This window comes from Camelus ferus, chromosome 19 (genome assembly GCF_009834535.1).
Source record: "Camelus ferus isolate YT-003-E chromosome 19, BCGSAC_Cfer_1.0, whole genome shotgun sequence".
Taxonomy (NCBI): Eukaryota; Metazoa; Chordata; class Mammalia; order Artiodactyla; family Camelidae; genus Camelus; species Camelus ferus.
Genome location: NC_045714.1, coordinates 37762658 through 37789711, shown reverse-complemented (window position 1 = coordinate 37789711; position 27054 = coordinate 37762658). Strand labels below are relative to the sequence as shown.

Sequence of the window (27054 nt, the reverse complement as noted above, 5' to 3'; positions counted from 1 at the left end):
ACAGGCCCTACTTGGGGGGATCAGACTTCACTGAAGCATAATAAGCCCTAGGGACCTCACTCAGGAGATATGAACCTCTCTGTGAGCAGGGCGGCACATGAAATGGCACACAGTCCTAGTATAAACAGTCATCTTCCCATCCCACATGCACAGCTCAGGGCAACCTTTTCCCTCTCCCCACTCCTCAACTCTTCTCCCAAGCCCTAGAGCTGTTCCCAGCACACTTCCTGCCCCCTCCTGTCTACAGATGGTACTGCAAACGCTGGGCCTGTAATAGATTTTCAAGCAGTCCAGATAATCTCTGAGCCAGGAGCCTGTGGTTGGGGAAGGAGGGGATGTGTGGCCAGGGGCTTGACCAGCCCCCTCCCTCTGCTTGTGGACTGTAAAATGGAAGTTTGGACGAGAGGTCTTATAATAGATGGAATCAGCACCCCATCGTTGGAGATGGAGTAGTAGTGCAAGATATGGTATAATTGGCATTCCTCAGAGTGGGAAGAGAATGGACCAGGTTAGACGAGATGAGAATCCACGAGATTAAGGAAACAATAATGATAATAATAATTATGGTATTTATTAAGTGTCAAAACCTATATTAAACACTTTCCAGATGTTATTTAGTCCTCACAACCTAGAGATGGATACTGTTATTCTCTCCATTTTACAGGTGAGGAAACAGATACTCGAGGAGTTTGTTTTGCCCAGTTTGTAGACTGTAGCACAGGGAACAGAACCTAGACTAGAACCTAGAACAAATACCTAGACTAAAGAGATTCATTACCCACACTTTTTATCCTCCCCTACCCCAACCCACTCCTGCCATACCACCACCGCCATTATTTCTTTCTCAAAGTGTCCTTTTCCAGAAGCACATCAAAAAATCTTTAAATGATGGTAAATTTTCAGGTTCCAGAGACCCCATTCCAGCCTACTAAGTCATGATCTCTACAGTGGAATCTAGGGATACGCATTTAAAGATCCTAACACACACTCAAGTTTGGGCTTACTGTCCTATGCTGATAGTTAAGGGATCCCAGAAGGGATTGTGATTGAAAGAGGAGTCTGAAAAATGTCAGAGGTCCAAGGAGGGATCTGACGTCAGAGGAGAGAAGTCCAAGGAGGGGTCTCTAAATGAAGCAGTCTGTGGATGAAGCAGGGGCTGGGGCTGGGGGTGAAGGCAGAGTCTGAAGTTGAAAGAGGGGTCTGGGGTCGGAGGATAAGGATCTTGGAGTCCAAGGAGGGGTCTGGGGTTGGAAGAATTTGGCATTAGAGACAGGATCTGGAGTCGAGGAGAGGTCTGCTGTCAGTGGAAGGGCCTGCGAGCTGAGGAGGGAGCCTGGAGTCTCAGAAGAATTCTAGCTCAAACTGGAAAGAGGAAGGGGTTTGGTCCCTGGGCTTCGTAGGGTGCCCTGAGCCACTAAGGTCACGCTTACCTTGGGGATCTTCCCTCTGGACCCCACACTGAGCGACCCAGACCTGCCCTCCAGGCACTCCATCCACACTCACATCCACACCTGCGCACTCAATGCAAGCTGACAGCGTTAAGCAGGAGGGGGCAAGTCAAACCCCAACACCTGCCAGGGTCCGAGTGAGACGCCCCCTCCCGGCTGTCCAAGAGCTCAGGCCCCGCCCTCCCCCCTCTGCACCCCCCCTACCCGGGTCCTCGCCGCACCACTTCCGGCAGGCGCTGCGCTGCCGGGGGGCGCGGGCGAGGATGGCGGCGGAGAACGAGGCCGGTCAGGAGAGCGCCCTGGGCGCCTACTCGCCGGTGGACTACATGAGCATCACCAGCTTCCCGAGGCTACCGGAGGACGAGCCGACGCCCGCGGTCCCTCTGAGGGGCCGCAAGGACGAGGACGCCTTCCTGGGAGACCCCGATACTGGTGAGGCCCGCTGGCCGGGTCCCTGCCCCTGGGACGTCCCCGGTCCTCCATCTGCGCGGAGCATCACCTCCAGCTCCATCTCCCTAATTCTTTTCCTTCCTCCTGGACCGCTCCCTTCTCCCTTGTCTCTGTTAATTATCTGGTGGGGTTAGGGGTGCATTTCTGCCTTGGAGGTTTAGGATGCGACAAGGGAGAATGATGTCGGAGACTGCAGTAGGAGGGATTGGGGTTACCCCTTGGGAAGAACCAGCTAATAAGGAAGGAATGTTGCAGGGGAGGAACAGCTGTGATCCCAGAAAAGGACTTTATCTAGTCATGGAAAACAGGATAGGAGAAACCAAGTCAGATACTGCAGCAGGATGGATAGAGGTTAGGTCTTGAAAAGAACTTCCCCACAGCCAGGAATTGTGGGAAGTAGAGACCATGAAAAGAAGCTGAGAATCTCTTCATGTCCAGGGATGGGTAGAAAGAATACGATTCCCATCTGTGAGTAGTGGGTATTGGGAGACAGGGGGATGGACTGCATGACCTTTCAAAGTCCTTGTGGACCAGAGCACATTCACTGCCCTGTAAATTATCTCACCCCTCCCAGAGCAATGGATCAGGCCAGGATGTTAGTAAGTACCCTGCCCCCTAGCAAGCAGGCTCCAGAATTTTACTGTATTCTCCTCAGCCCTCTACAGGAACTGCAAGGGTTGGGAGTAGGGAGGAGATAGGGCTTGGGGGAGACCTGGGGCTAAGAGCTCTCTGAACATTTCTTCCCTAATGCTTTCTCCCCTATCCTTGTGGCTCAGCTCTATCCTCCCCTCCACTCTTCATCCTCCATCCCCCATCCCTCATTCCCTCAACGTCACTTCCTGGCATTAGAGCATCCTTCTGCTTCACTCTCTCTTCCTCTCAGTGTCTGCACTTGAGCCCTATCCCTTACTAGCCTGGCAGATCCTGCTTCTCTCTAGCCTGACCCTTCTGCAGCTACTCCTAGCCCAAATTCTTTCCCCTTCCACAACTTTCCCATCATCTGGTCCTGACCAGTAGCCCCTGCCAACCTGACTAGACTGCACCCTGCCTGGAGGGGGCTTGAGGGAAGGCTTATGGACATCAAATGTCAAAGCCGCAGATTAAAACTGCTTTTCTAGAAAGAGTAGCTCTGAAATCAGATCATAGCAGGGAGAGAAGTGGAAGGGTGTGTCCTGGTGGATATCAGCCTGAAACCAGGTCCTTTAGTCAGGGGTCAGGAGTGCCACTTCTGGTCCCAGCACTGCCCTGACTCACTGTGTGACAATGGGCATACCTACCCTTACCTGGGCCTTAGTTTCCTCTTCCAGCTCAACTGGGAATGCCTCTCTCCCCAAACTAGAGGTAGGAAACCTGATATGTTTTCTCCTTGCTTCCTACGAATGTCAGCATTTATCAAAACCTGTGATTATTTATTTGTGTGACCTCTGATTATTCCATGTCTGTAAGCCCTATGAGGATGGGATCATGACTGTCTTGTTCACCATCCTTTCTGCACCATCCAGCACAGTGCTAAACTCTCAATAAAAATTACTGAATACATAAATGAATGAAAGAGAAGATCTCAGAATGGAAGAATGGCAGGGGAGGGAGTTCTCAGACCTCAGGGAGTACCTTGGAGAGGTAATACAGGCTCTGTCCTCAACTGTACAAAAATCCAGCAGAGACCCTGGTCACCTGAGTTTCTGGGAACCTGTACCTTATGCCAACGCTGTGCACTAAGGTTCTAAGGACCTCACCATCTTACCTGTGTAGTCATTTCAATGCCATGTCTCCCAGAACTACTTCCAAGCCCCCAGGCTCCTTTGGCCCAGCTGGACCAGCCTGCTGGCTAACATGACTGCCTATGTTCTCAACCTGGTAGCACTGCCCCATCCTCTTATGCAGGACTCTGGTTGTGCCCAGCTAGCTTCTAGCCTGCCACTCCCTAGAACTGAGTGCCAGGCACCCCACAGCAGGCCCTGTGGAAAACAGAGCTAGATGGTGACCACTCCAAGACTGGAGAAATACATTCCTTTCTTCTGAGCTCCAGGCCCCTGTGTGCCTCTCTCTCCCAAGCATCTGCCTCTAGATATCCTGCAAATGCTTCATCTTCAGCGTGTTGTATGCTTTACCCATCATCTCTTCCCCATACACCTGTTCTTCCCCCAATGTCATTCTCAATTAATGACACTGCCATTCATCTGGTCCCCAAGGTAGAAGCCCAGGAGCCACCCATGTTTCTCCCCCTTCCTCTAACTTCCACATAGTGATCAGATGCTCTCTGTCCCCCTCCTAAATATGTTCCAAGTTCCATCTCACCATCCGTGTCATCACCACTGTACACTAAGCCACCATCCTCTCTTACCTGTATTACCTATAGGCTTCTAACTACTCTTCCTGCCTTCTGCCTCTCCCCAACCCCAATCCATACACCACCCTGTATTTCTGATCATGTTTCTCACTGTTTCAAAAATCTTATTGATCCTCCCCTCAAGGGAGTAAGCAAGCCAGGTATGATCCCAGTCTCCAGCCAAGATGTCTTTCCTGAGTTCTAGACTTGCCAGATCAACTCTGTGCAGAGTTCTTTTGTCATGAACTCAGCTAAAACTGAACTACATCTAAAAAGAACATTTTAGCGGGTAACGTAACTGAAAAGTTCAGGAGTATAGGGCTTCAGGCATAGCTGCATCGAGGGGTCTGAAAAGGAATTGGCTTTTCTTCATCTTTTGCTTTGCCTTCCTTTTTTATGGACTTCATCTTCAGAAAGCCTTCCATCTTGTGGGCTTATATCTTACCACCTCAGCAAATTAGACAGAAAATCCTTTTTGTTCTCAATAGTTTTAGCAAAAAAACTCGAGTCTGAGTATCTTTGGTGCTAGTGCCGGTCACATGAACTGGAACGTGAACTGTACAAAGATGCCTGTTCTGATTGGCTTTGCTAGGTCATATAGTCACTCTGGTCAGAATGAGGGAATAAAGAATGAGAGAGGGGATATAGTGTTCTCTAAAAAAAAATTGAGTGGGGAATAGTGTTTAAGCAGATAAAAATTAGATGCCTACTAGGCCAGCTGCCTTCAGACAACTCTTGCTGTTGTCCTATAACTTCAGAATAGCCAAAATTAAACTCATCTTTTTCACCTCAAAAGACTTGTTCCTTCTAGTCCCAAACTAGTCTTTTCTCAGTGTCCTGCTGTTGTCCTTACACATCAGTAAAATCAATAGTGTTATTTCCCCACTGCTTACACAGTAAGTACTCAGTAAATATTTTTATTGAATAAATCAATAACTTGATATTCATTTATGTTTATATTATATATTCACATATAATATATATTTATAACAAGTGATTGGTAGAATAAGAAGTCTTGAATATATCTGACTCTGATGGGGCCATATCACCTTCACCTCCTGGCTCCTCATATCTGATTGGAAAATAAAAGATTTAACGACAAGTGCTTGGAAATATCAAGTAGAACTAGTTTATAAAGTTCATTTTTTCAGTGTGGAAATGGCTCCTAATGCCATGTGGAGCAATGGGAAGGAGGTTTTCAAGTTATACAGACTCTTGGTTCTGCCATTTATTAATTTATGACCCTAAGCAGGCTATATAACCTTTCTTAGCTCCAGTTTCCTCATCTGTAAAATGGAGAGAGCGGGCCTATCTCATGAAGTTATGGGAACACTTCCATGAGGGAATGTATGTAAGGTGCCTGGTATATAGTTAGCATCAATAAATATAAGTACAAAACCCTTTCCTGCAATTCTTTTGAAGCCTCTAGGAGACAAGGAGAGTTCTGTGTTCGCAGCAGGAATTTAACATCTGTTTTGTGGATGAATTCGTTTTACTTAGACTCTGTGGTGCTGGTGCTGAGGGTTAGAAGCAAGCATGATCAACTGAAGGAGGCTTCCAGAAGACAAGTTTCTTTTTTTCTGAATAAAAATTTAAAAACAAATTACATGTTCACGGAGAAAAAAAAAGAACGGTAAGAAAAAGTAAAAGTCCTCTTCTCCACTCTTATCTTCTGCATTTATTTCTATTTATTTAAAAATATATGTATTGTTTTTTTAAAAAAACAAAAGAAATATTAGTAAAAATTTCAAACAAAAAATTATACCACTCCATCTCATTTCCATCTTCAGCATCTTTCCCCAAAAGTAACCACCATAAATAATTTCTAAAAATTATCTATATATGTATGTGGTTTCTTATTTATACAAAAGAGAGGAGTATGGGTTATGGAGGACCTTGAACACCAGGTTAAGGAGCTTGGATTTTTATCATTTTGGCATCGATGAACCATGATAGTATTTTTTTTTTTTACATTTTTTATTGATTTATAATCATTTTACACCATGATAGTATTTTAAACTGGAAAATATAAGTCAATTTTTAATATTATCCTACAGACATAAAGGGGTTGTACTCCAAGTCCACAGTGGCAAGTATTTAAAAAACATATATCAGATGAACTTTTAAAAAAATATTGTGAGTGCAGTCAGGAATTAAGGGAAAGGTACCAGGATATTTCTTTACTGTTCACAAACACCCAGGCTTTTTAGGCCATTTAGAGACCTGGGTTCAAGGTTAACATAACCCAGAGCAGGGAAACTGTGGGGTGGAAGAATATCTCCGCCCTGGCCAAGGTGGAAAAGAAATGGAAATAACTTTCAGTGAGCACCTACAGAGTGCCTGGAATACATGGCCTCACTGAATCCTTGTACCATCTGGCTAGTTAGGGATCAGCTCCATTATTAGGATGAGGAAAGTGAGGCTCCTGACTTGAAATGACTTGTCCATAGTCACCCAGCAAGTAGGAGCTTTCAGGTCTCCCCACCTCTACTTTTATTATCCTCGGGTCCATTTTCCAGATAGCAGACAGAGTGATCTTTTTAAAACACAAAGCAGATGGTTTCATGTTCTTGCTTAAAACTTCCCAGTGATCTCCTATGGCTCTAAGGGTAAAAGCCAAGCTTCTCGCCTCCCACAAGGGCCAGTGCATCTGGGCTTGCCTCCACTACACTACTCTTTCCTCTTGTTCACCATACCAGAGCCACCAGATGTTGGTTATTTTTTTCTAGTGCACCAAACTCATTCCTACTGTAGGGCCTTTGTACCTGCTATTCCTTCTTTCTAGAACACTCTACTCCACCCACTCCTTGCTCTACATATGGCTGACTCCTTCTCATCCCTTCGTTCTTACCTCTGCTGAGCCCTGCCTGATTTCCCCAGCTAAGTGCTTCCAACATACACTAGTATTCTCTACCATTTCATCCTTCTTTTTCTTCATAGCACCTGCCACAACTTGTAATCTACTCCTTTGTTTACTTGTTTATTATCTTCTTCCTTCACTGGTCTGCGAACCCCGTGGAGGCAGGAACTGTCTGTTCCTTTCTCCTAACATCTAGTAGTTTAGGGCCAGATACATAGCATACCCTCTGTATTGAATGAATAGATGGATGGATAGATGGATAGGAAGCAAGGTTGGAAGCCAAGGTCTGTCCACTCAGTTTATGGAGCTGCCTCCTTGCATAGGAGGCTGGGCCGCAGTTGGGGTAGGATCTGGTTTCCAGGGAGGGCCCAACCCCCGCCTCTCCAGGAAGTGTTCTTAGCCCTGGGTCCTGCGTCCTGGGAAATTTGGCTTGGGAGTGGGAATTCAGCTGCCCTGCTGCCCATTTGAGGGTCCCTGTCTCTTCCAAGCTGGGACCGCCACCCTCACCCACCCTGGAGTGCTTCAGGGGGACACCGAAAGGGTACCAGTGCTGTCCAGTGGAGTTTGTTTGACGGGGGCGGAGAGGAGGGTGGGAGACACGAAATAGCCCCGCCTACAGGGCGGGCAGGGCCAGGTAAGAGGCGCCTAGACCGACCCCTGGCCTCCCGCAGACCCGGACTCCTTCCTGAAGTCAGCCCGGCTGCAGCGGCTGCCATCGTCGTCGTCGGAGATGGGCAGCCAGGACGGGTCGCCTCTGCGGGAGACGCGCAAAGACCCGTTCTCCGCCGCAGCGTCCGAGTGCTCCTGCCGCCAGGATGGGCTCACGGTCATCGTCACGGCCTGCCTCACCTTTGCCACGGGTGTCACTGTGGCGCTCATCATGCAGATCTACTTCGGGGACCCCCAGGTGAGTGGAGGCAGTGGGGTAGAAGGAGAGAACGTGGGGAAGAGGGGTGAGGAAGTGCTTGAGGAGACCGTGGGAACTGAGGGATGGCTGAGTGGTGGAAGGAAGCCAGCAAATGGAAAGAGGAGAGGGCGGTGACCTGGGAGAGGAAGGTTCCAAGGGAGGGGCTCCCGGGCATGAAGGGGACATAGCTCAACTGATTGGGTAGGAGGCCCTTGAGGTAAGGAGGGAAGAGTCATAGGGGAGAGTCAAAGGGACAAAAGGGCAGAGCTCCCATCCCCACCCTCTGTGGAGGTTCTGGGGTTAGCGGAGGTCCCTTAGGGAGAGCAGGGGGCTCCTACTGCCCCCACCTAGTCCCCTCTCCCTTTCAGATTTTTCACCAGGGCGCTGTTGTGACTGATGCTGCCCGTTGCACATCGTTGGGCATCGAGGTGCTTGGTAAACAGGGATCTTCCGTGGATGCGGCTGTGGCAGCAGCCCTGTGTTTGGGGATCGTGGCTCCACACAGTTCTGGCCTGGGCGGGTAAGAAGCTCCCATCTGTGGAGGCTGAGGTGCCTCAGGCCTACTTCTGTCTCTTGGTCTGTAGGCCTCATGTGGGGGTCTCCAAGTTTGAGCACAGGAGCAGCTGGGCCCCAACTCCTTGCATTTTCTCTTCCTACACTCAATCTTAGATCATCATTAATTAAGGCCACAACACTTAAACTTTTAGGGTTTACAAATCCTTAAAACAAATCCCTATGAATCTGATGACAGCTCTGGATCCAGAAATATACCCCAGGATAAGAAGTCTTAAAACAGAGACTATTAACTGGCCACACCTGGCACACAGGCTGATTTGGTTTGCACACTTAAATTTTTGAAAATTTGTTTGCTAATGTTCAAAAGTTGAGAATTCATAAAAATCCAGATCTCTAACATTGCTTAAACAATCAGGAGACCTGGTAACATTGGGCCTACATTCCCACATGGCTGCAGTAATCTGGAGCTGAATAGAAGCTGCTTCCCATGATGGGGCTTGTACTGTCTGTCCACTTGGCCGTAGTTCCTACCACTCCCTTTTGTTTATCTGTCCTGCTTTCTTCATTATGTTACTTGGCTGCAGGCCAATTATCTCAGATATAACCCCCATCTCAGATGGAAACAAGCCACAGAAAAGGGACAAGCTGACTAAGTCCATATCTTGGGTCCTACAAGACCAATTCTCCAGCCCTTTCAAAGAAATTCAGTTTTGGTTGTGTATAGTCTGTCCTTACATAATTCAGTCCTGGGAGAAGGAGCAGGGACATACCACAGAGGCAGGTGCAGGAAGCTGGCAGGGGTCCATCTGTGGTGGGGTGGGTGGAGGCGGAGGGGGAGCAGAACATCCTGCTCTCCCAGTCTCTGGGTTTTCCCTAATCAGGGATTAAAGTCTCCAGTGACAGGCTGGAAGAGGTCCATGGACTCTGAGTCCCCAACCCCCTTGATTTCATTCCCCACCCTGGTAGGGTGGCTGAGTCTCTCTCTGCTGGGGAAGGGGCTCAGACACCTGACTCCTGATGACAAGCTGAGCCTATAGCCATCACCATGGGGTGGGGGTGGGGAGGTGCTGAGGGATGGCAGATTAATTGTTCAGAAGGGTGGCAACTTATCACCCTCCCTGTTCTGTGTCTCTCCCAGTGGGGGTGTAATGCTGGTACATGACATCCGACGAAATGAGAGCCACCTGATTGATTTCCGGGAGTCTGCACCAGGGGCCCTCAGGGAAGAGGCCCTACAGAGATCCTGGGAGACCAAGGTGGGGACCCTGGTGAGAAGAGAGGGAGGGGTGGGGTGTTTCCCTTCACTACCCTTCTGCTAACCCCAGCATTACTTTGCTAAGTATTTACTGTAGAGGTGAGGAAAAGAGTTAAACAGGTGCTTTTAGGCTATAAGGGAGATAGGCAGCTCCCAAAATAAAATAATGAACAAAAAAATATGGATGGTTGATAACAGGCAGTAGAGCAACACTGTACTTCTCTGGTCATCTTATCTATCTGGCACATAAGAAGGAAGGAAGAAGGCCACTGAGCCATCTGAGATGTCACAAAGTTGCCACACTATAACTCACACATCTCACTCTGAGTCTGTTGATGGTAACTTTCCAGCCCCTGATGTATTGGAAGATGATACAGGAACTGCTAGAGGCAAACCCCCTATCTACAAAGAAGGAAATAAAATAACTTGGAAAAATAGATATTTAGTGCAGTGGCAAATGCCAAACACACCCCTGAGTTATCACAGTTCAGAGTAATGGTGGTGTGATAATGCAAATGTTAAATGAACGTCCCTTGTCCAGTATTTTAAAAGGCAGGAGTAGGTATAACCCAATATAGACAGGTTTCCATCTAAATTGGTTATGTCTTGGCTCTTAAAAGGGTTTGCTTAATTGATAAACCCCTCAACTATGATAGATAAAGGAGGCCTTTCTGCATTTGCAGATAGGAAGTCAGGGATATGGGAGGGAAGCCTGCTGGGGACAGCTTGTCCCTCCTCTGGGATACTTGGCCTATGTCTCTCCCCTGTGCCAGCCCCCATCCCTGGCTTGGGGCTCTGCGGAGTTCAGCCCAGCCCCCCCCTTCCAGTGACCTCGTCTCCTCTCTCCCTCACCTGCCCGCCTTGCCCAGCCTGGGCTCTTGGTGGGGGTCCCCGGAATGGTGAAGGGGCTACATGAAGCTCATCAGCTCTATGGAAGGTAAAGATTCTCCCCCTGGGGACCAGGGGCTCCTGCCTGCACCTCTCCTTGAGTGGCCTTCTCCTACCTTCCTGGATTCTTCCCTTCCCAACTCCCCCTCCTGATATCCCCTTCCCTTGCCAGGACTCTCCTTCCCAGGAACCCCCTCCCCCCCCCAGGACCCCTCTTCCTCCCCTCCCAGGACATCCTCCACCCCCTGCTCTCCGGCTCCCCCAGGCTGCCATGGTCCCAAGTCCTGGCCTTCGCAGCAGCTGTGGCCCAAGATGGCTTCAACGTGACCCATGATCTAGGTCAGTGGGGCCTGGGGGGTGGAGGGAAAGGCATGAGGTTGATGGAGAGGGGAGAGGGAACCTCTGAGACTTGGGGCCTAAGCCAGAAAGCACCTCTCTTCCAGTTTGCTCCTCAGGTCCCCCTCTTCCAACACTCTACCTTCACGAGGAGGCAGCCTCAAGTGAGGGGATCTGGGAAAGGCCCATATACACCCCAACCTCCTCCACAACACCCCAACAGGCTCCGGGGGGGGGGGCTGGAACACTTAGGGCTGGCCACTCAGCCCTCATTTACCCAACCTGTTGCGTGTCTCGGCCATCGGGTCCAGTCCGCCCAGCCCAGCCTCGCGTCCCTGCTGCCCGCAGCCCAAGCCCTGGCCGAACAGCCGCCACCCAATGCGTCCGAGCGCTTCCGTGAGACATTCCTGCCTTCAGGCCACCCACCACTCCCTGGCTCACTGCTGCGACGGCCTGACCTGGCCGCAGTGCTGGATGTGCTGGGCACCTCTGGCCCCGCTGCCTTCTATGCCGGTGGCAACCTCACACTGGAGATGGTGGCCGAGGTGAGCGAGTGGAGCACCCCCACCTACCTGCCCCAGCCCTATTACAGGGATGTCCTCTTCCCCCTTACTTCCCTGTCTTTCTACATATATTTATTGGGGATTCCATTTACTTGACATTCTAGAATAGACAAAACTAACCTCTGGTGATAGGAATCAGATCAGTAGTTTTGGGGGTTGGGAGGATTGGCTGGGATGAGGCACAAAGAACCTCCAGGGGTGATGGGAATATTCTGTCTCGATTGAGAAAGATACCTTTGAGCTGCCCACGGCTGATGCCAACCTGACTGTGGCCTGGCCTGGCCCCTCCAGGTCTGCTGGAGACCCAGGATCAGCCTCAGCTTCCCTGAGCCCACAATCCCCTCCTGCTCTTGGGTTTTCTAGGGTTTGAGGGAAATACCTCCTATACTGGACTATCAGGACCATGGAGGATTGACAAAAGGTCTTACCAACCAACCATGAAGAGTCTTAGTCTGAGGCAGCAGTGGGTTCTGAGAACTGTTGGCAATGGTCCAAAACTCCTAACAGAAATTTATGCTCAAGATAAGGGTATATAGACTAACTCAACGGTTCTCTCATCTATGCAGTGGGGGTGATTATACCTGTGTCTGCCATACAGTTGTGGGAATTAAACAGGGCCATACTTCATTCTACATTCATGGAGTGCTCTCTCTGGGCCAGACCCTGTGCTGGGCACTGGAAGTATAGAAGTGATAATGAATGCCCATCTCACATGGACTCAGTGGCAGAGTACTGACTTTTGATCTGCTGGACCCAAGAGCTCCATCCACATTGTTAGGGCTTGGTCTGCCCTCTCTCTGTCCCACAACTCTACTTTCCTCTGTTTGAAGTCACTCTCTGTCAGATCCTTTCCACACCTGCTCTCACCAGCCATCCTTGCAGGAAGCCATCACAGAGGAAGAGTATTTCTCATTCCAGTAGTTCCAGCAAAGCCTCAAGGTTATGTCTCTCTCATCAGCCTGTTGTAGGACTCATGACTATTCCCAAACCAATCACTGTGGCACAGAAAAAGAATGCTCTGATTAGCCAGATGTGGGTTGTGTATCCTCTCTTGGTGGTGGAGAAGGGGATGAAAGAAACTCTAATGAAGACCATCAGAGCTTTAAGAGAAAAAAACCCAAAGTTGTGTTTAACTTTCCAGACAAAGCCAAGAAATTCAACGTGTAGTTCACTGAGCATAGATTAGAAGTCAGAGGTTTCAAGTACTAAAATGTGCTTTAAAAAGAGAATTCCTAGTGGCTATGATAATTTAAGATTGAAAATTAGCATGCTAAATAGAAAGAGCCCATCCATTAGTACAAGATTGGTTCATTGGTCTGTAAAGTGCTCAATTATGTCCAGTAAGGGTCATTCCTACCACAGTTATCCAGAGTTCATGATTTTAGAGTGGCTTTAGTTAATTGTAGTGAAATGCAGAATTCAGTTTTGGTATCTCCTAGGCAAGTGCTGCTCTAAGTGGAAAATCTTCCTTCTACATCAGCTGGGAGGGCAGTATCTGCAAAGATATGGAATCATGAGTTCAGGACCTGCAGGTCACTCTGGGTGGCTATACAGAACTCATTGGAGAATAGCAAGACATGAGGTGGGAGAGGTAGGCAGGGACCAGATCACAAAGGGCCAAGCTAATGAGGTCATTCATAGATTGTACCCAGCACAAGTATGGCACATAATGGGTGCTTATTGTTAGGTGCTTTTCCCCCTTCCTTTTTCCTGGGGTACCCAGGGCTGATGGGGTCCCTAAAAGCCATGATGGGAATTGCAGAAGGCACAAAAGTTATAAACATCTGATTTGTGTGTGATCCAAACATGTGCCTTAGGCCAAACCTATACACTCACAGTGTGGTGTGTGACTCACAGTGGTGGGCGGGGGGTCATTCTCTCCCCTCTAGGCTCAGCATGCAGGGGGTGTCATAACTGAGGAGGACTTCAGCAACTACAGTGCTCTCGTGGAGAACCCCGTGTCTGGCGTGTACAGAGGTGACCTCTCCCCAACTCCCAGGGTCCCCACTCAGGAGAAGCCTCCCAGTCCATGGCCACATCCTTTTGGCCTAGAGGTTCCTCCCTATTTCACAGGAGAGAAACTGAGGCAATGAGCTGCCCAAGTAGCCATCCTTGAAGCAAGCCAGAACCAGCCTACCTTCTGAAGTAGTCATGGGGTCAGTTACCCCAAATATTTGGGATATGGGGAGAGAGGTCTGGTCAAAGGCTGAGGCCTGGAATTTGGGGTTCTGGCCATAGGTTTTCTTGATTTGGGTTCTGTGTTGCGTCAGCTCCCTTCCCAGCCCAACTCTCACTGCCCTGTACTTCCTAAGAAGAATCCATAAGATCAAAACCCATCCTAGCTTCAGGTTAGAACAAAACCTTTAAGACAGTCATAGACCCGCCCCTTCATTGTGCAAAAAGGAAACTGAGGCCCAGGGAAGGAATGAAACTTAGCCTGCCAAACTCAAAACAATGAGGAGCCCAGAAAGCCAAGCTTATGATGGGGATAAGGTCTGTGTTTGCTGAACCCAAAGTGCTGGGTTCCTGGGTCCCTCAGAAGGCTCTCCAACTTTCTCCCTTTGAGGCCAGATCACCTCAAGCTCCAGGAGAGGCTGGCTCTGAGTTCAGGTTTCTGGACCTCAATCTCCAAGCCTAATTCCTCTGCCAGAGGTGGCAGTAGCAGAGGATGAGCAATGCTTAGGAGCCAGGAAGACCTGGGTTTGCGTACCAGCTGTGCCATTCACCTTGAACAAGCCACTTTCCATTCTGAGCCTTGTTTCTTTTCCCTCCTTAAAATGGAGATAATAATAATGCCTTCCTCTCAGAGTGCCCATGGGGATTTGAAGAGATGATGTTGGAAGTTACCATGATGAGAATGGGCACTGAATGTGTAGAGTTTGATTTCCATTTGCCCTCCCCAGCCTGAGTTCTCTTGGCAATGCCAGTATCTTGAAAACTCTGGGTTCCCCTGATCTCCTGTAACCTTGGACAAGCTGCCTCTTTGTGCCTCAGTTTCCTCACCTGTCAAATGGGGATGATAACAGCATCCATTATGAGGATTAAATTAGTTAATTAGTTTATATTAGTATTATGTCAGGTATTATTATTATTATTCCTTTGATGTCCAAACATCTAATAACAGGTACCTCAGATAGGAAAAGAAGTTTGCTGTTCCCAAGAAGCTTCAGGGGTGGGACCATCAGGGACCCTAAATAGTACACTGGCCCGAGGGAGGAGCTGAAATGAGACACATGGTAGACCAGGAATCAGAACATCTGGACATCTGTCCTTCTCTGCCAATGGACTGCAGTGTGACTCTGGGCAAATCACAGTTTCCTTAAGCCTTAGTTTCCTCGTATGGAAGAGGTAACTAAAGACAACTGTTCTGGGTTGGAATTTTGACCCTGCCCTTGACTCACCATGTGAATTTGGGTGGGTCCCTCTGCCTCTCAATGCAGTTTCCCTGTCTGATGAGGAGGTTCAGTGCAGTGGTCTCAGTCAGTGTGGTGGTGGGATGTGGAGATGTCTTGACCCTTCCTCTGCCATCGGTCATTTCCTATCCTTTCAGGCCACCTGGTTCTCAGCCCCCGACCCCCACACACAGGCCCTGCCCTCATCAGTGCTCTCAACATCCTCGAGGGCTTCAATCTCACCAGCCTGGTATCCCGGGAACAGACTCTTCACTGGGTGGCAGAGGTAAGGCTGACTCCTCCACTCTACTCTGGGTCTAAGGACACTAAGAGTGGGAGGATGGGGTAATGCCATAAGGCAGGACTAAATTGCCTCCAAGTTTTCTCATACATGAGGAACCTGGTAGGTGCTGAGAGGGCCTTGCTTGCCTCTTCCACACCCCTGCTCTGTTTTCAGACCCTGAAGATCGCATTAGCTCTGGCCAGCAGACTGGGAGATCCTGCCTACGATTCTACCATCACTGAGAGCACAGATGACATGCTCAGGTGGGTCTCGCGGGGCAGGACACTGGGTACTGCAGAGGTAGGTGTGGGGAAAGAATCAGGTGAAAAGCAGCTGGTGGAGCAGTAAGGCCTGAGGTCCCAAGTCAATTGCAGCTCGACCCTAACTCACAGCATGACACTAGTTGCTTTTCCTTGTGCCTCAATTTCCCCATCTACTTCATGTGGCTCTCAGATTTTTTTGATCCTAGCAAGGCCCTATATGGACCCATCTGTTCCCCCTTTTGAGTGGAAAAAGAAAGCCTAGTAATGATGAAAGAGTCTCCAAGCAAATTCTGGAGGTGGTGGGGATTTTGATTTAAATGTACCTACATTGGCAGCATAACATAGTAGTAAGACTGTGGGCTCTGGTCGGACTGCCTCAGTTCAAATCCCAGCCTCACCATCCACTAGCTGTGCAGCCTTGGGTAAGTCATTTAAACTCTAAGTCTCAGTTTCTACAAGGGGCCTGACAGTAATGGGGCCAACCTCATGAGATCACGGTGAGGACTAAACAAGATCATACACGCAAAACTTAGCACATTGTCTGGCACATAATAAATACTCAACAAATATCATTGTTGTTATCCATTGGTAATTGGGGTAAGATTGATTACTGTTTAACTGCTACTGTAATTGACAGTCCATAGCTAAAAGGAAAATCAGAAGCAAAAAATATAGTTCACCCACATTTGTTTTGATACTCAAACAACCCTCTATGAATTAAGTTGGAAATTATGAGACTAAATGAACAGCTAATAATAAAAAAAAAGCAAAAACAGCAGGAACTGAAAACAATAACTAGCTCAAGGCCACAAGGATAAAGCCTAAAAACCAAGCCTCCGTACTGTCCCCCCACCCCCAAGCCCACTTGAAACAAAGCCCTCTGCGCCTTCTTCCCTGTGTAGCCACCAGCCTTTGTGGCTGAAAACTGAATGAATTTCTTCAGTAATCCTTGGTAACTTGTCATTCTCTAACCAGTTAGAATAACTAAACTAACCATTATCAGGTAAGAAATCCTCAGTTGAATTTTTAAAATTGGAGAATTGCATGTTTTCAAGATCAATGCAAATTTAGCTCTAAAACACACAAAATATTGTAAAATACCATAGAATTTAAAGAATCTTTTATTCAATTAAAAAAACACACTATATTAATTCAACTAATTTATCCAATAAATAGTTATTAAGATTTTACTATGTGCCAAGTCCTCCTGTGCCTTGAAAAAGATTCTAATAGCAAGTAAAGATCCCTGTATAGGAAACCCTCCTCTGACTAAACTCTTAATAAAACTAGTTCTGGACTACAAGCATTAAGTTAAATGAATTCAGTCTGTTCATTCAAAACAAATATATCCTGAACATCCACTATGTTCCAAGTACTTCCATAGAAAGGATTAAAAGACTCTTGATTTAAACATGAAATAAATTAAACATTGACTCTAGAAGAAAACCTGAATAACACCTAAATAAATTCATTCAATTTGATAATTATTTCCTATTCATTCCATATATGCTGAGAATAAGTGAGCTTCTCCTCTCTTAGACCTAGTAGTTCAGTGGGGAAGGCAGATGTTAATCAAATAATTGCACAAACAGACATCACAAAATGTATAGGTGAGTTGTGATGAGATCCTCCTGTGTTTTCATTGCCTACCCCTTGTCTTTTCAGCAAGGTGGAGGCTGCCTACTTCCGGGGCCAGATCAATGACTCCCAGACAGCCCCCGTTCCGCTCCTGCCCATCTATGAGCTAAATGGGACTCCTACAGCTGCCCAGGTGCTGATCATGGGCCCTGATGACTTCATTGTGGCCATGGTCAGGTATGCCAGCTCAGACTCAGAACCTGGCACAAGGGATCATCTGCACCAGGAGGGAGATGGGGGTTGGGTGGGAGTGAGGGCAGGCTCCGGGCTCACCTGGCCCTAACCTTGGCCTCCAGCTCCCTGAACCGGCCCTTTGGCAGCGGCCTCATCACCCCCTCTGGGATCCTGCTCAACAGCCAGATGCTGGACTTTTCTTGGCCCAACAGGACTGCTAACCACCCTGCGCCCAGCCTGGTAGGGCTTTGCTTCCCTCCTCCCCTGGGGACCCTGAAGCTAGGTAGGAGGTGCAGTAGTATGACTGCTTCTCCTTCCTTACTTCTAGGAAATTATATTATAAAGAAAAACAGCCTAAACAAGATGTCTACTTCACCCCCAGCCCAAGTCTAGGGCTTGGAGCCTGGTGGGTCCAAAGAAACCTTGTACCATTCTGCCACTGTCTCACTGTGTGACCTGGGGAAAGTCTTGCCCCGTCTCTGGGCCTCAGTTTCTTCACCTGTACAGTGAGGATATTGGCCCCCTTTTGATGCTTTGGGTACTTTAAAGCATTACTAGTCTATGACTGTGTGATGCTGAGCTGATGGGGCTCAGCCCTATATGGGGGCACTGAAGGGGGACCCAAGGAGGCAGGAGATATGAATTATTATCTATTTGGGGACCAGCACTCTTAACACCCTGCAGACTGGGGCCCCAGCAAACAAAGACAGAGATGACCAGGGTGGGACTATTCTCTTCTTCCCCATAGACATCTTTCTTGGCTTGAGCCCTTCTCCTGCCACCCATGGTAGTCCCATAGCAGCCCCATAGCTCAGAGGTCCATTATCCACCTCAGTTATCCAGGGACTCTGTCCATTTCACAGACAGCAAACTGTGGCCTGGGAAGGCACTGGTCCCCATAAAAACTGGGCCTGTGGAAGATTTAGGAGAGGGAGCGAGATGTTGGAAGAGTGGTGGAGTAGCCCTTTCCTGTCTCTGCCCCAACTCTTATCCCCCTGTGATCTCCATCCTCTGACAACAGGAGAACTCAGTGCAGCCAGGGAAGAGGCCACTGTCTTTCCTGCTGCCCACTGTGGTCCGGCCGGCGGAGGGGCTCTGTGGGACCTACCTCGCCCTAGGGGCCAATGGAGCTGCCCGGGGCCTCAGTGGCCTGACCCAGGTGAGGCTTCCCCCGTGATAGGCCTTTTGTGGCCAAGAGCCAAGCTGTGACCTGGGCTACAAGTGCCCCTCTTGTCTTTGGCTTGTCCTCATCTCTCACTCATGCAGCAAACATGGGCTGAGGCTGCTTTGTGCCAGACCCATCCTGAGCCCTGCAGACATGGACTACATTGTTCTTAGCAAAAATGGAGCCCTGAAACTCCATGTCTTCCCAGGTTGCAGGGGAAATCATGGGGCCGGTAGAATTGAAAGGTGATACAGTATCTGGGCCATCTGGGTTCTGTCAACCTTAAGTTCCATCATACCACTAGTCAATATCTGAATATCAAGCAGCCATCTTTAGGGTCTGATTTTGAAAGGAAAGGCCTGCTACCTTCTAAAACACCTCACAGCAGTTCCACAAATGTCTTGAACATCTGATATATGTGCCTGGCATGTACGCTGGCAGGCGGTGAGTTAACAAATCTGAACTTTGGAATCAGAAACCCATGTGTCCCAGCCTAAATGCTGCCAATTTCCAACTGCGTAGTGTTAGGGAATTCACTTATTGTCACTGAACCTCATCTCCTCATCTGTAGAATGGATATAATAACAAATAGCTAACATTTATGGAGCTTTTTCTAAGTGCCAAGCTATAGTGTTACATGTATTAATCCTCTAATCTTCCCAACTTTGGGAGGAATCCTTACCTCTATTTCACAGAACAGGACACTGAGGCCCAGAGAGGTTAAGAAGTTAGGTTCAGTTTAATAAGAATGAGCAAGCAGTTTGATTCCAGAGCCTACCCACACTTTTAAACACTAAACTAAAAGTAACCACATTGTGCCCTAGACCATGCCCAGCTATTAACCCTTTCCTGGCCAAGAAGAAAGGAAGGAGAGCCTTGGGTTATATTAAAGGAGACTGGGTGTTAGTGATGCCTCTTTCCTGACTCTCTCCAAACTCTGCAATGAATCACTTTTCTTTCCTGGCTCTTGGTTTCCCCTCTGTGAAGTGGAGACAGTCATCAAAGGCCTGCCTGTCTTCTGGGGCTGTTGAGAGACCAAGATGACACCCCTGGTATAAGTGTTCTAAAGACTAAGGAGTCTGGACCAAGGACAAGGGCTATGGAGTCCTGAGCCCAGACCTCTGGGACATCTCTGACTTCTGCCCCTTGGCTGCCTGCAGGTTCTGCTGAATGTCCTGACCTTGAACCGGAACCTGAGTGACAGCCTGGCCCGTGGCCGCCTGCACCCGGACCTGCAGTCCAACCTCCTGCAGGTGGACAGTGAGTGCAGAGCAGAGATCCCCATGGGGTGGGCTCAGGGCTGGGTGGAGAAAGGGGCTCCTCCCAAGGGTGCCCCAGCCTTGACCAGCACCACCTCCCTGCCAGTGAAAGTTTGGTTTCTTTCAACCAACTCCTAGTGGAACAGTGAAAGCTCTGGGGATCAGAACCAGTCCTGCCATTTCCTGGCTGTGGTCTTGGGAAACTCATGTCTTCATGCTGAGCCTTGGTTTTCTCATTTGTAAAATAAGATATAGTTGTTCATTTTGCAAATCATTCATTCAGCTGTTTGCATTGAATACCTACTGTGTGCCAGGCATTATCCTAGGTGCTGGGCATACTGTATCTATAGGCAGACAAGAAAATAAATAATCAAAGAAATGTGAGAAAGAAAAATAAATGCTCTGTAGAGCATCAATGCAGGATGATGTATATGACTAACTCAACGACTGGGGAAGGCTTCTCTTTGGTGACATTTAAGCTGAGATCTGAAGAGTGAGAAGAGCCTATCATGCAAAGACATTGGGCAAGCTTTGTAGGCCAAGGAAACAAATGCAAAGAACTCATGGCTGGAATGGGTTTGGTAGAAAGGAGATCAGGGTGTGTGAGGGTGAGATAAGGTCAGAGAAGATCATGACCCTAATAGATTATGGTGAAGAGATGCACTTTCCTTTAAGAAGGGCAGGTGCTTAATTTTGAACACAGCGTAATTTCATAACTGAGAAGGTATGTGTACCTTTGAGGAGTTTTTATTACAACAGGCAATGTACTATGCTAGTCCAAAGGCGATACAGAATTGAATGAGACATGGTCCTTGCTTGTTCAGTATCCCCATTTTATAGATAAAGAAACTGATGCTCATGGAGGTTATAAACTAACTGAAGATCAACCAGTAAATGGCAGAATTGAGATCAGACATACACCTGGCTGATATCAAAGACTCAGTTCTTTACTGCTTGACTCTTGGTGTCTCCTGGATTGAAGCATGTTAGAAGCCATGGATCTAGACCCTCAGCAGTCACACCATGTTATTGGCTGGTGATACTTTCGATCCCAGCTGGAAGATGAGGCTAAGTCCTTGAAAATGAATTTTGTTCAACTAGTATCTTCTGGTCTCTATCAAATGTAAGGCTCTGTGCTAAGTTACTGTGAAGGTGGGAGGTGCTCATCCTAGCCCTCCTTTGAGGGGCACAAGTCTAAGACAGGAGTATGAGGAGTGGAGGTTTGTTGAAGGGAAAGTTCACCCACCTGAGGGCTCTGGGAGGCTTTATGGAAGAGGTGACAACTGGCTGGACCTTGGCGTATTAGCAGGAATTTGATGTGTGAAGGTAAAGAACATTCTGGATAGGGGGAACAGCCTGGACAAACCCAGAAAGAATGGCTCAGAGAGTAGCCAGGAGGGCAGCTGGACTACAGACATTATTTCCCAAACTTCAGAATTTATCCAGTACCTTCAGGACCTCTGCCACATGTGCACACCATCAAACCATTATTTACATAATGTGTGTCTATAAATGGATTTCCTTTTTAACCTAAATGTATTTTAAAAGTAAAACTTATAATCACAAATGAAAAAATGGCATAATTTCCCACAAATAGATGATAAGCAGCTACAAAAACTCAAATGTTTTTAGGTTTTAATTAGATGTTTTTGCCCACAGAAGGCACTAAGTTCTACTCTCTCTTTTTTAGAAGATTAGAAATGTTAGAGACCAGCCTGTAATTTAGTCCTTTCTATTACTGGAAGGATTGAAAGTGAACCACAAAGGGAATACATTTGCAGCTCAGTGATTTAATGCTATTCAATATTGTGTCTTTATCTCTAGAACTACTTTTAATCATCCCATTTGCAGAAATAAGAAGATCAGATTTTTGTTGAGCAGTGGGAGGTGAGGTTACAGGGCTTATCATGGAGGTTCCATGTTAAGAAGTATGGACTTTATCCAGTTGAGTGGGGAAGGAATATGACCTGATTTGTTTTATGGAGGGGAGGTGGGTTGAAGGAAGGAGAACTTAAGTCAGGAAAACATAAGAAATAGCCAAGATGATGGCCCAGGCAAAAGATGATGAGGACCTGAACTTATGTAAGAGGGTAGGGATTTGTTCATTTATCCAGTAAATACTTGTTTACTATTTACCGTGTCCTCACCCTATTCTAGGCCCTGGGGCTCAAGAGTAAACAAGTCAACATTCGTGCCTTAAAAAAAAAAAAAAACCTATGATCTAGTGGAGAGAGACACAGTAAACAAACAAAATACTGGTAGCAGTAAGTACTTTGAAAAAAAATAAAGCAAGGTAAAGGTGAAAGGGTTCTGCTATTTCAGATGGTGGTCAGGGAAATTCTCGAAGACTGGAATGGAGTAAGGGAGCCAGTTTTGTGACCATCTAGTAGGAGAGCATTCCAGGCAGAGAGAACAGCAAGTGCAAAGGCCCTGAGGTAGGGGCATGTTTGGTCTGCTTAAGGGACAGGAAGGTGACTAGAGCAGAGTTAAGCAAGGGAGAGAGTGGAGGGAAGTGAGGAGAGAGGAGTTGAGAGAGTTGCAAGGTCCCAGGTAATGTTGGGCCTTAGAGGCTTTGGTAAGGACTTTGGATTTTATTCTAAGAGTCATCAAAGTTGTTGGAAGGTTTTGAGCAGGGAAAGCAACGTGGTCTGACTAGTGGTTTAAAAAGATCCCTTTGATTGCGATGTGAATAGGTTGTAACAAAGCAGGACTGGAAACTGAAAGAGCAGTTAGTGGGCTGTGCAGTAATCCTGACAAGCAATAATGGCAGCTTGACCTTGGCAGGTGAAATAAAGACCCCAAAGCCAAGCCCTCTGTCCAATATAAAGAATGATTGTATATTATTGATCACTTACTGTATGCAAGGCTCTGAGTTCTGTGCTTTTTGTTTATTATCTCCTTTAATCCCTGCAGCAATTTCATGTGGTAAGTTCTCAGATAATCCTCATTTTATGCATGAGCAGACTGAGGCTCAGAGAGGTAGAGCAGTTTGCCCAAGGTCGTATAGCTCCTCAGTAGAGCATCCAGGACTAGGACCCACGTCTGATGGTCAGGCTCCTGAGCCTATGCTCTGAACTCTCTGAATGTGTGTATGTTGGGGGATGGTTTTCAGGTGAGTTCACAGAGGAAGAGATTGAGTTCCTGGAAGCCAGGGGTCACCACGTGGAGAAGGTAGATGTCTTATCCTGGGTCCATGGCAGCCGGAGAACCAATAACTTCATCATCGGTGTGAAGGACCCTCGGAGCCCAGATGCAGCCGGAGCTACCATCCTGTAGAGCAGCAGGGTGGGGTGGGAGTCTCTGCTCCCCACCTTTGCATGTTCCTAGAGTCCCTCCTTCTCCCAGATTTGGTCTCAGAGGGACCCTGGGGATGTCCCAGATCAGCGGCCAGAGGGGATGCTTAGCAAACCCTATCCCAGAGTAATAGGAAATTCTCTATCTTGAGGCCTGTGGTGGTGGTAGTAAGAGTCACTGTCCACAACCAGGCAGGCAGGACCTTGAGGAGTCAGACTACCTGTCTGTCTGTCTCCTTTCCCTCAGCCATGCTGGCCCTGAGCTTAGGGATGTGCTTGCAAATCCTTCTCAAGGGTCCTCACCACCTCAACATCTCCAGGTGGGCCTGACCTGGGCCTTGTCTTCCAGCTCTCTTCTCCTGTCCCCAGCCTCATTTCTTAAATGACTAGGATTTTTTTTAATGGACCATCCTAGGGAGGGGGTTCTCCTCCCCTCCCACCACCAGGTTGAGGTGGGGGCCTTATATCTGGGGGTCCCAGGGTATGGGGTAAGGGTTGGGGGTGGTGGGGACCAGCTCAGGGGCTTCCATCTGCAAAGGGGAATTAAAGAAAGAATATTGCTTAACCATGGCTCTGACTTAATTTATATTTGACTGTATTAGGAGTGGGTGTGAGAGAGGAGACCTTGGCTTACTCTGTCCCAAGCTGGAGTCAACTTTGTGGGGGGTCATAACAATATCCGCCATCTATGTGAGACTTACACTAACAAAAATAATTAATAACAATAATTATAATTATAGATAGACTCTATTGAACACTTAATGTGTGTCAGGCTCTATGTTAAATGCTTTATGTGGATAATCTCAATTACATTATAAAATCTTCATTACAAACCTCATGAGGTAGTACTAACATTATTCCCATTGTACAGATGGGAAACTAGCAAAAAGAGGTTAAAGGACTTGTCTAATGTTCCTCTTGTACTAAATGAAAGAACTGGGATTCAATCTCAGGTTGTTCAACTCCTAATGTGTGCTCTTAACCATCTGCACAACTATTAGGTAAACTGTTATAAAGTATATTTTATACAGTATATATCAGACAAAAAGTACATTTTATAGATTATGTCATTCATGCATGCATGTATCTATTCGTTATATTGTAGACACTTTGTTAGCCACTGGAGATTCAGAATTGAACAAGACAATTTTTATGGATTTGCAGTCTGCAGGGGGAGTCAAACATTAAAGCAATAAGGACATAGATAATTAGAGTAATTGCCAACAGGATAAGCTCTTGGAGGAATGCGGCAAGAATGTATAACAGGAAAATTAATCTAGCTCAGTAGTGGGGTGGAATCAGCAAAGGCTTCCCCAAGGAAATGATGAGGATGAGTAGGATTGACAGGAAAGGATTTGGTGTGGGAAGTAGAAATGTCATTTTAGGCAAAGGGAACAGTATGTGCAAAGGGCTCATGAGGAGGTAGAAGAATGCCAGTATATTCTTCCAGTCAACAAACTTTTTCTGCAAAGGGCCAGAAATGAATATTTCAATCTTTTAAGCCGTATGGTCCTAGTAGTAACAACTCAGTTTTGCTATTGTAGAGCAAAAGCAGGCATAGACGATATGTAAATGAATGGGTGCGGCTGTATTCCCATAAAACTGTATTTTACAAAAAACAGGGACCAATTTGGCCTAAGGGCTGTAGTTTGCTGACCCCTATTCTAGAGCATACGGAGGATAAGGATATGAGATGAAGCTGATGCGGTAGGTACAACACTCTTCTGAGGCTGATACTAATTTCCCCATTTTATGGATCTGGAAAATGTAGTTCAGAGACATGCAGTAACTTGCCCAAGGCCACCCAGCTGACAGTTGGCAGATCCATGATATAAAAGCAGTCTGTCTGACTCCAAAGATCATATCCCTCTCTTCTTAAAAAAACCACAAACTTTATTATTTTATCTGATTTCAGATGTAACAGTTATTCAAATATCAAACATTTCATAAGTATATGGATGATCTATGCCCTCAAAATCTCAACTTTCCAAAAATTTCATATCAATGATTTAGTACATATCCCTCCAACTACTTTTTTTTCTGTGGATATGTTCTATTTAAGAGTAAAAATGGGATTATATTATTTACAGTGTCTATGACTTCCTTTTTTTTATTTACCAATATAGCATGGGCATTTTTCTATGTCAATATCAAGATATATGGATTTACCTAATTATTTATAATCATGCATCATAGTTTATTAAATAGTTTAACCAATTTCCTATTGATGGCTATGATTGGGTGGTTTCCAGTGCAGCTTTGAACATCCTTGCCCTGATAGCTTTAGGGTGCTTAAATCACACCTGTGGTCATACCAATTCTCCCAGGCTATCTTTCAAGTGACAGAGTTACAGGACCTTCTATACAGCAGGTTTTGGGGGTTACATAGGTGTCTTAGAGTCATTTTCTTTCATAAATATACAAATAATGACAGCTTTGAATAAAAGATTTGTTCAGGAGAATACTTTCTTATATATCAAAACAAAATTCTGATATCTTGGAAAATGTTTTATCACCCAGTATATGAAATGTTATATTTTATTCTACAAATATTTCCTTTAGTGTCTACTCTGTGCTGTGCACTGCCTGAGGCACTGGGAACGCTGACAAACAAGATAGACAAGGTCCTTGCCTGTCTGGACTTTGTATCTTTTAATAATTTTTACTTTATTCAGATTGTACTATTTTGATCTATCATAGAAAACATAAATTCACCTCATATTGAGAACCTAACTTTAGCTGACTATGAAATAAAGAGATAAGAAGCTTGTAAATTTAGGGAATTTTTATGATACTCTCTCAGGCCTCACATAACTCCAGGATATAACTATTTGCTTCTTAAATTGAGTATTTTGGGTACTTCCTTCATATCTTGGTTAAGGTATCAAGCTTCCTGATTTCAAAACTTACTACAGGTATATACATCTATCAAAATTCATCAAATTGTACATCTGAAATATGTGTAGTTTACTCTACAGGAATCATACCACAATAAAGGTGTTTAGAAAAACTTACTACAAAGTTACAGTAATTAAAACAGTGTGCTAGTGGCATGAGAATGAACATATTAATGGAGTAGAATTGGGAGTCCAGAAATAAACCCATATATCTATGGTCAACTGATTTTTCACAAGGGTGCCAAGATGATTCAATGGAAAAAGAATAGTCTCTTCAGCAAACGATGTTGGTACAACTAAATATTCACATTGAAAAGAATGAAGTTTGACCCTTAGCTCACACCACATACAAAAAGTAACTCACAATGGATCAAAGACCTAAATGTAACTGCTAAAACTATAAAACTCATAGAAAGAAACATCGAAGTAAATCTTCATGATTTTGGATTTGCCAATGGTTTCTTAGATATGACACTAAAAGCACAAAAAACAAAGAAATAAACTACATCAAAATTAAACATTTTTGTGCATCGAAGGGCATTATCAAGAGAGTGAGTCTTCCAAGGCAATAGAAGAAAAAGCAAAAATAAACAAATGGGACCTAACCAAACTTAGAAGCTTTTGCACAGCAAAGGAAACCATAAACAAAATGAGAAGACAATCTATGAACTGGGAGAAAGTATTTGCAAATGATGTGACTGACAAGGGCTTAACTTCCAAAATATACAAACAGCTCATACAACTTAATCACAAAAAAACAAAACAACCCAATCAAAACATGAGCAGAAGACCTAAATAGACATTTCTCCAAAGAAGCACACAGATGGTGAGAAGGCACATGAAAAGATATTTAACATTGCTAATCATCAGGGAAAAGCAAATCAAAACCACAATGAAGTACCACCTCACACCAGTCAGAATGGCCATTATTAAAAAGCCTACAAATAACAAATGCTGGAGAAAGTGTAGAGAAAAGGGAACCCTCCTACACTGTTGATGGGAATGCAAATTGGTGCAGCCACTATAGAAAACATGGAAGTTCCTTAAAAACATAAAAATAGAGTTGCCATATGACCCAGCAATTCCACTCCTGGGCATATATCCAGAGAAAACTCTAATTTGAAAAGATACATGCACC

The 27054-nt window shown here is 46.2% G+C and overlaps 2 protein-coding genes across 9 annotated transcripts in view; one reads left to right on the top strand and one right to left on the bottom strand.

The window, feature by feature from the left end:
• LOC116658005 (60S ribosomal protein L29-like) overlaps window positions 1-27054 on the bottom strand; it is an 801314-nt gene that overhangs the window by 242342 nt on the left and 531918 nt on the right. The gene's annotated exons all lie outside the window — the stretch shown is intronic.
• GGT7 (gamma-glutamyltransferase 7) lies at window positions 1681-25103 on the top strand. 8 transcript variants are annotated; one of them, XM_032462167.1, is made up of 15 exons: window positions 1681-1880; window positions 7759-7994; window positions 8363-8514; window positions 9649-9766; window positions 10635-10702; window positions 10919-10992; window positions 11338-11534; window positions 13442-13529; window positions 15103-15230; window positions 15402-15490; window positions 17156-17305; window positions 17425-17542; window positions 18324-18461; window positions 19628-19727; window positions 22839-23584. In XM_032462167.1, the coding sequence occupies exons 1-15, from the start codon at window positions 1712-1714 to the stop codon at window positions 23000-23002; spliced, it is 1989 nt and encodes a 662-aa protein (XP_032318058.1). In that variant the 5' UTR covers window positions 1681-1711; the 3' UTR covers window positions 23003-23584. The 8 variants fall into 8 exon arrangements, with proteins under 8 accessions (XP_032318058.1, XP_032318059.1, XP_032318061.1 ...); XM_032462168.1 differs by having other exon boundaries at window positions 1682-1880; window positions 9649-9778; window positions 10826-10992; window positions 19628-19720; window positions 22839-25103; XM_032462170.1 differs by having other exon boundaries at window positions 1682-1880; window positions 19628-19720; window positions 22839-25100.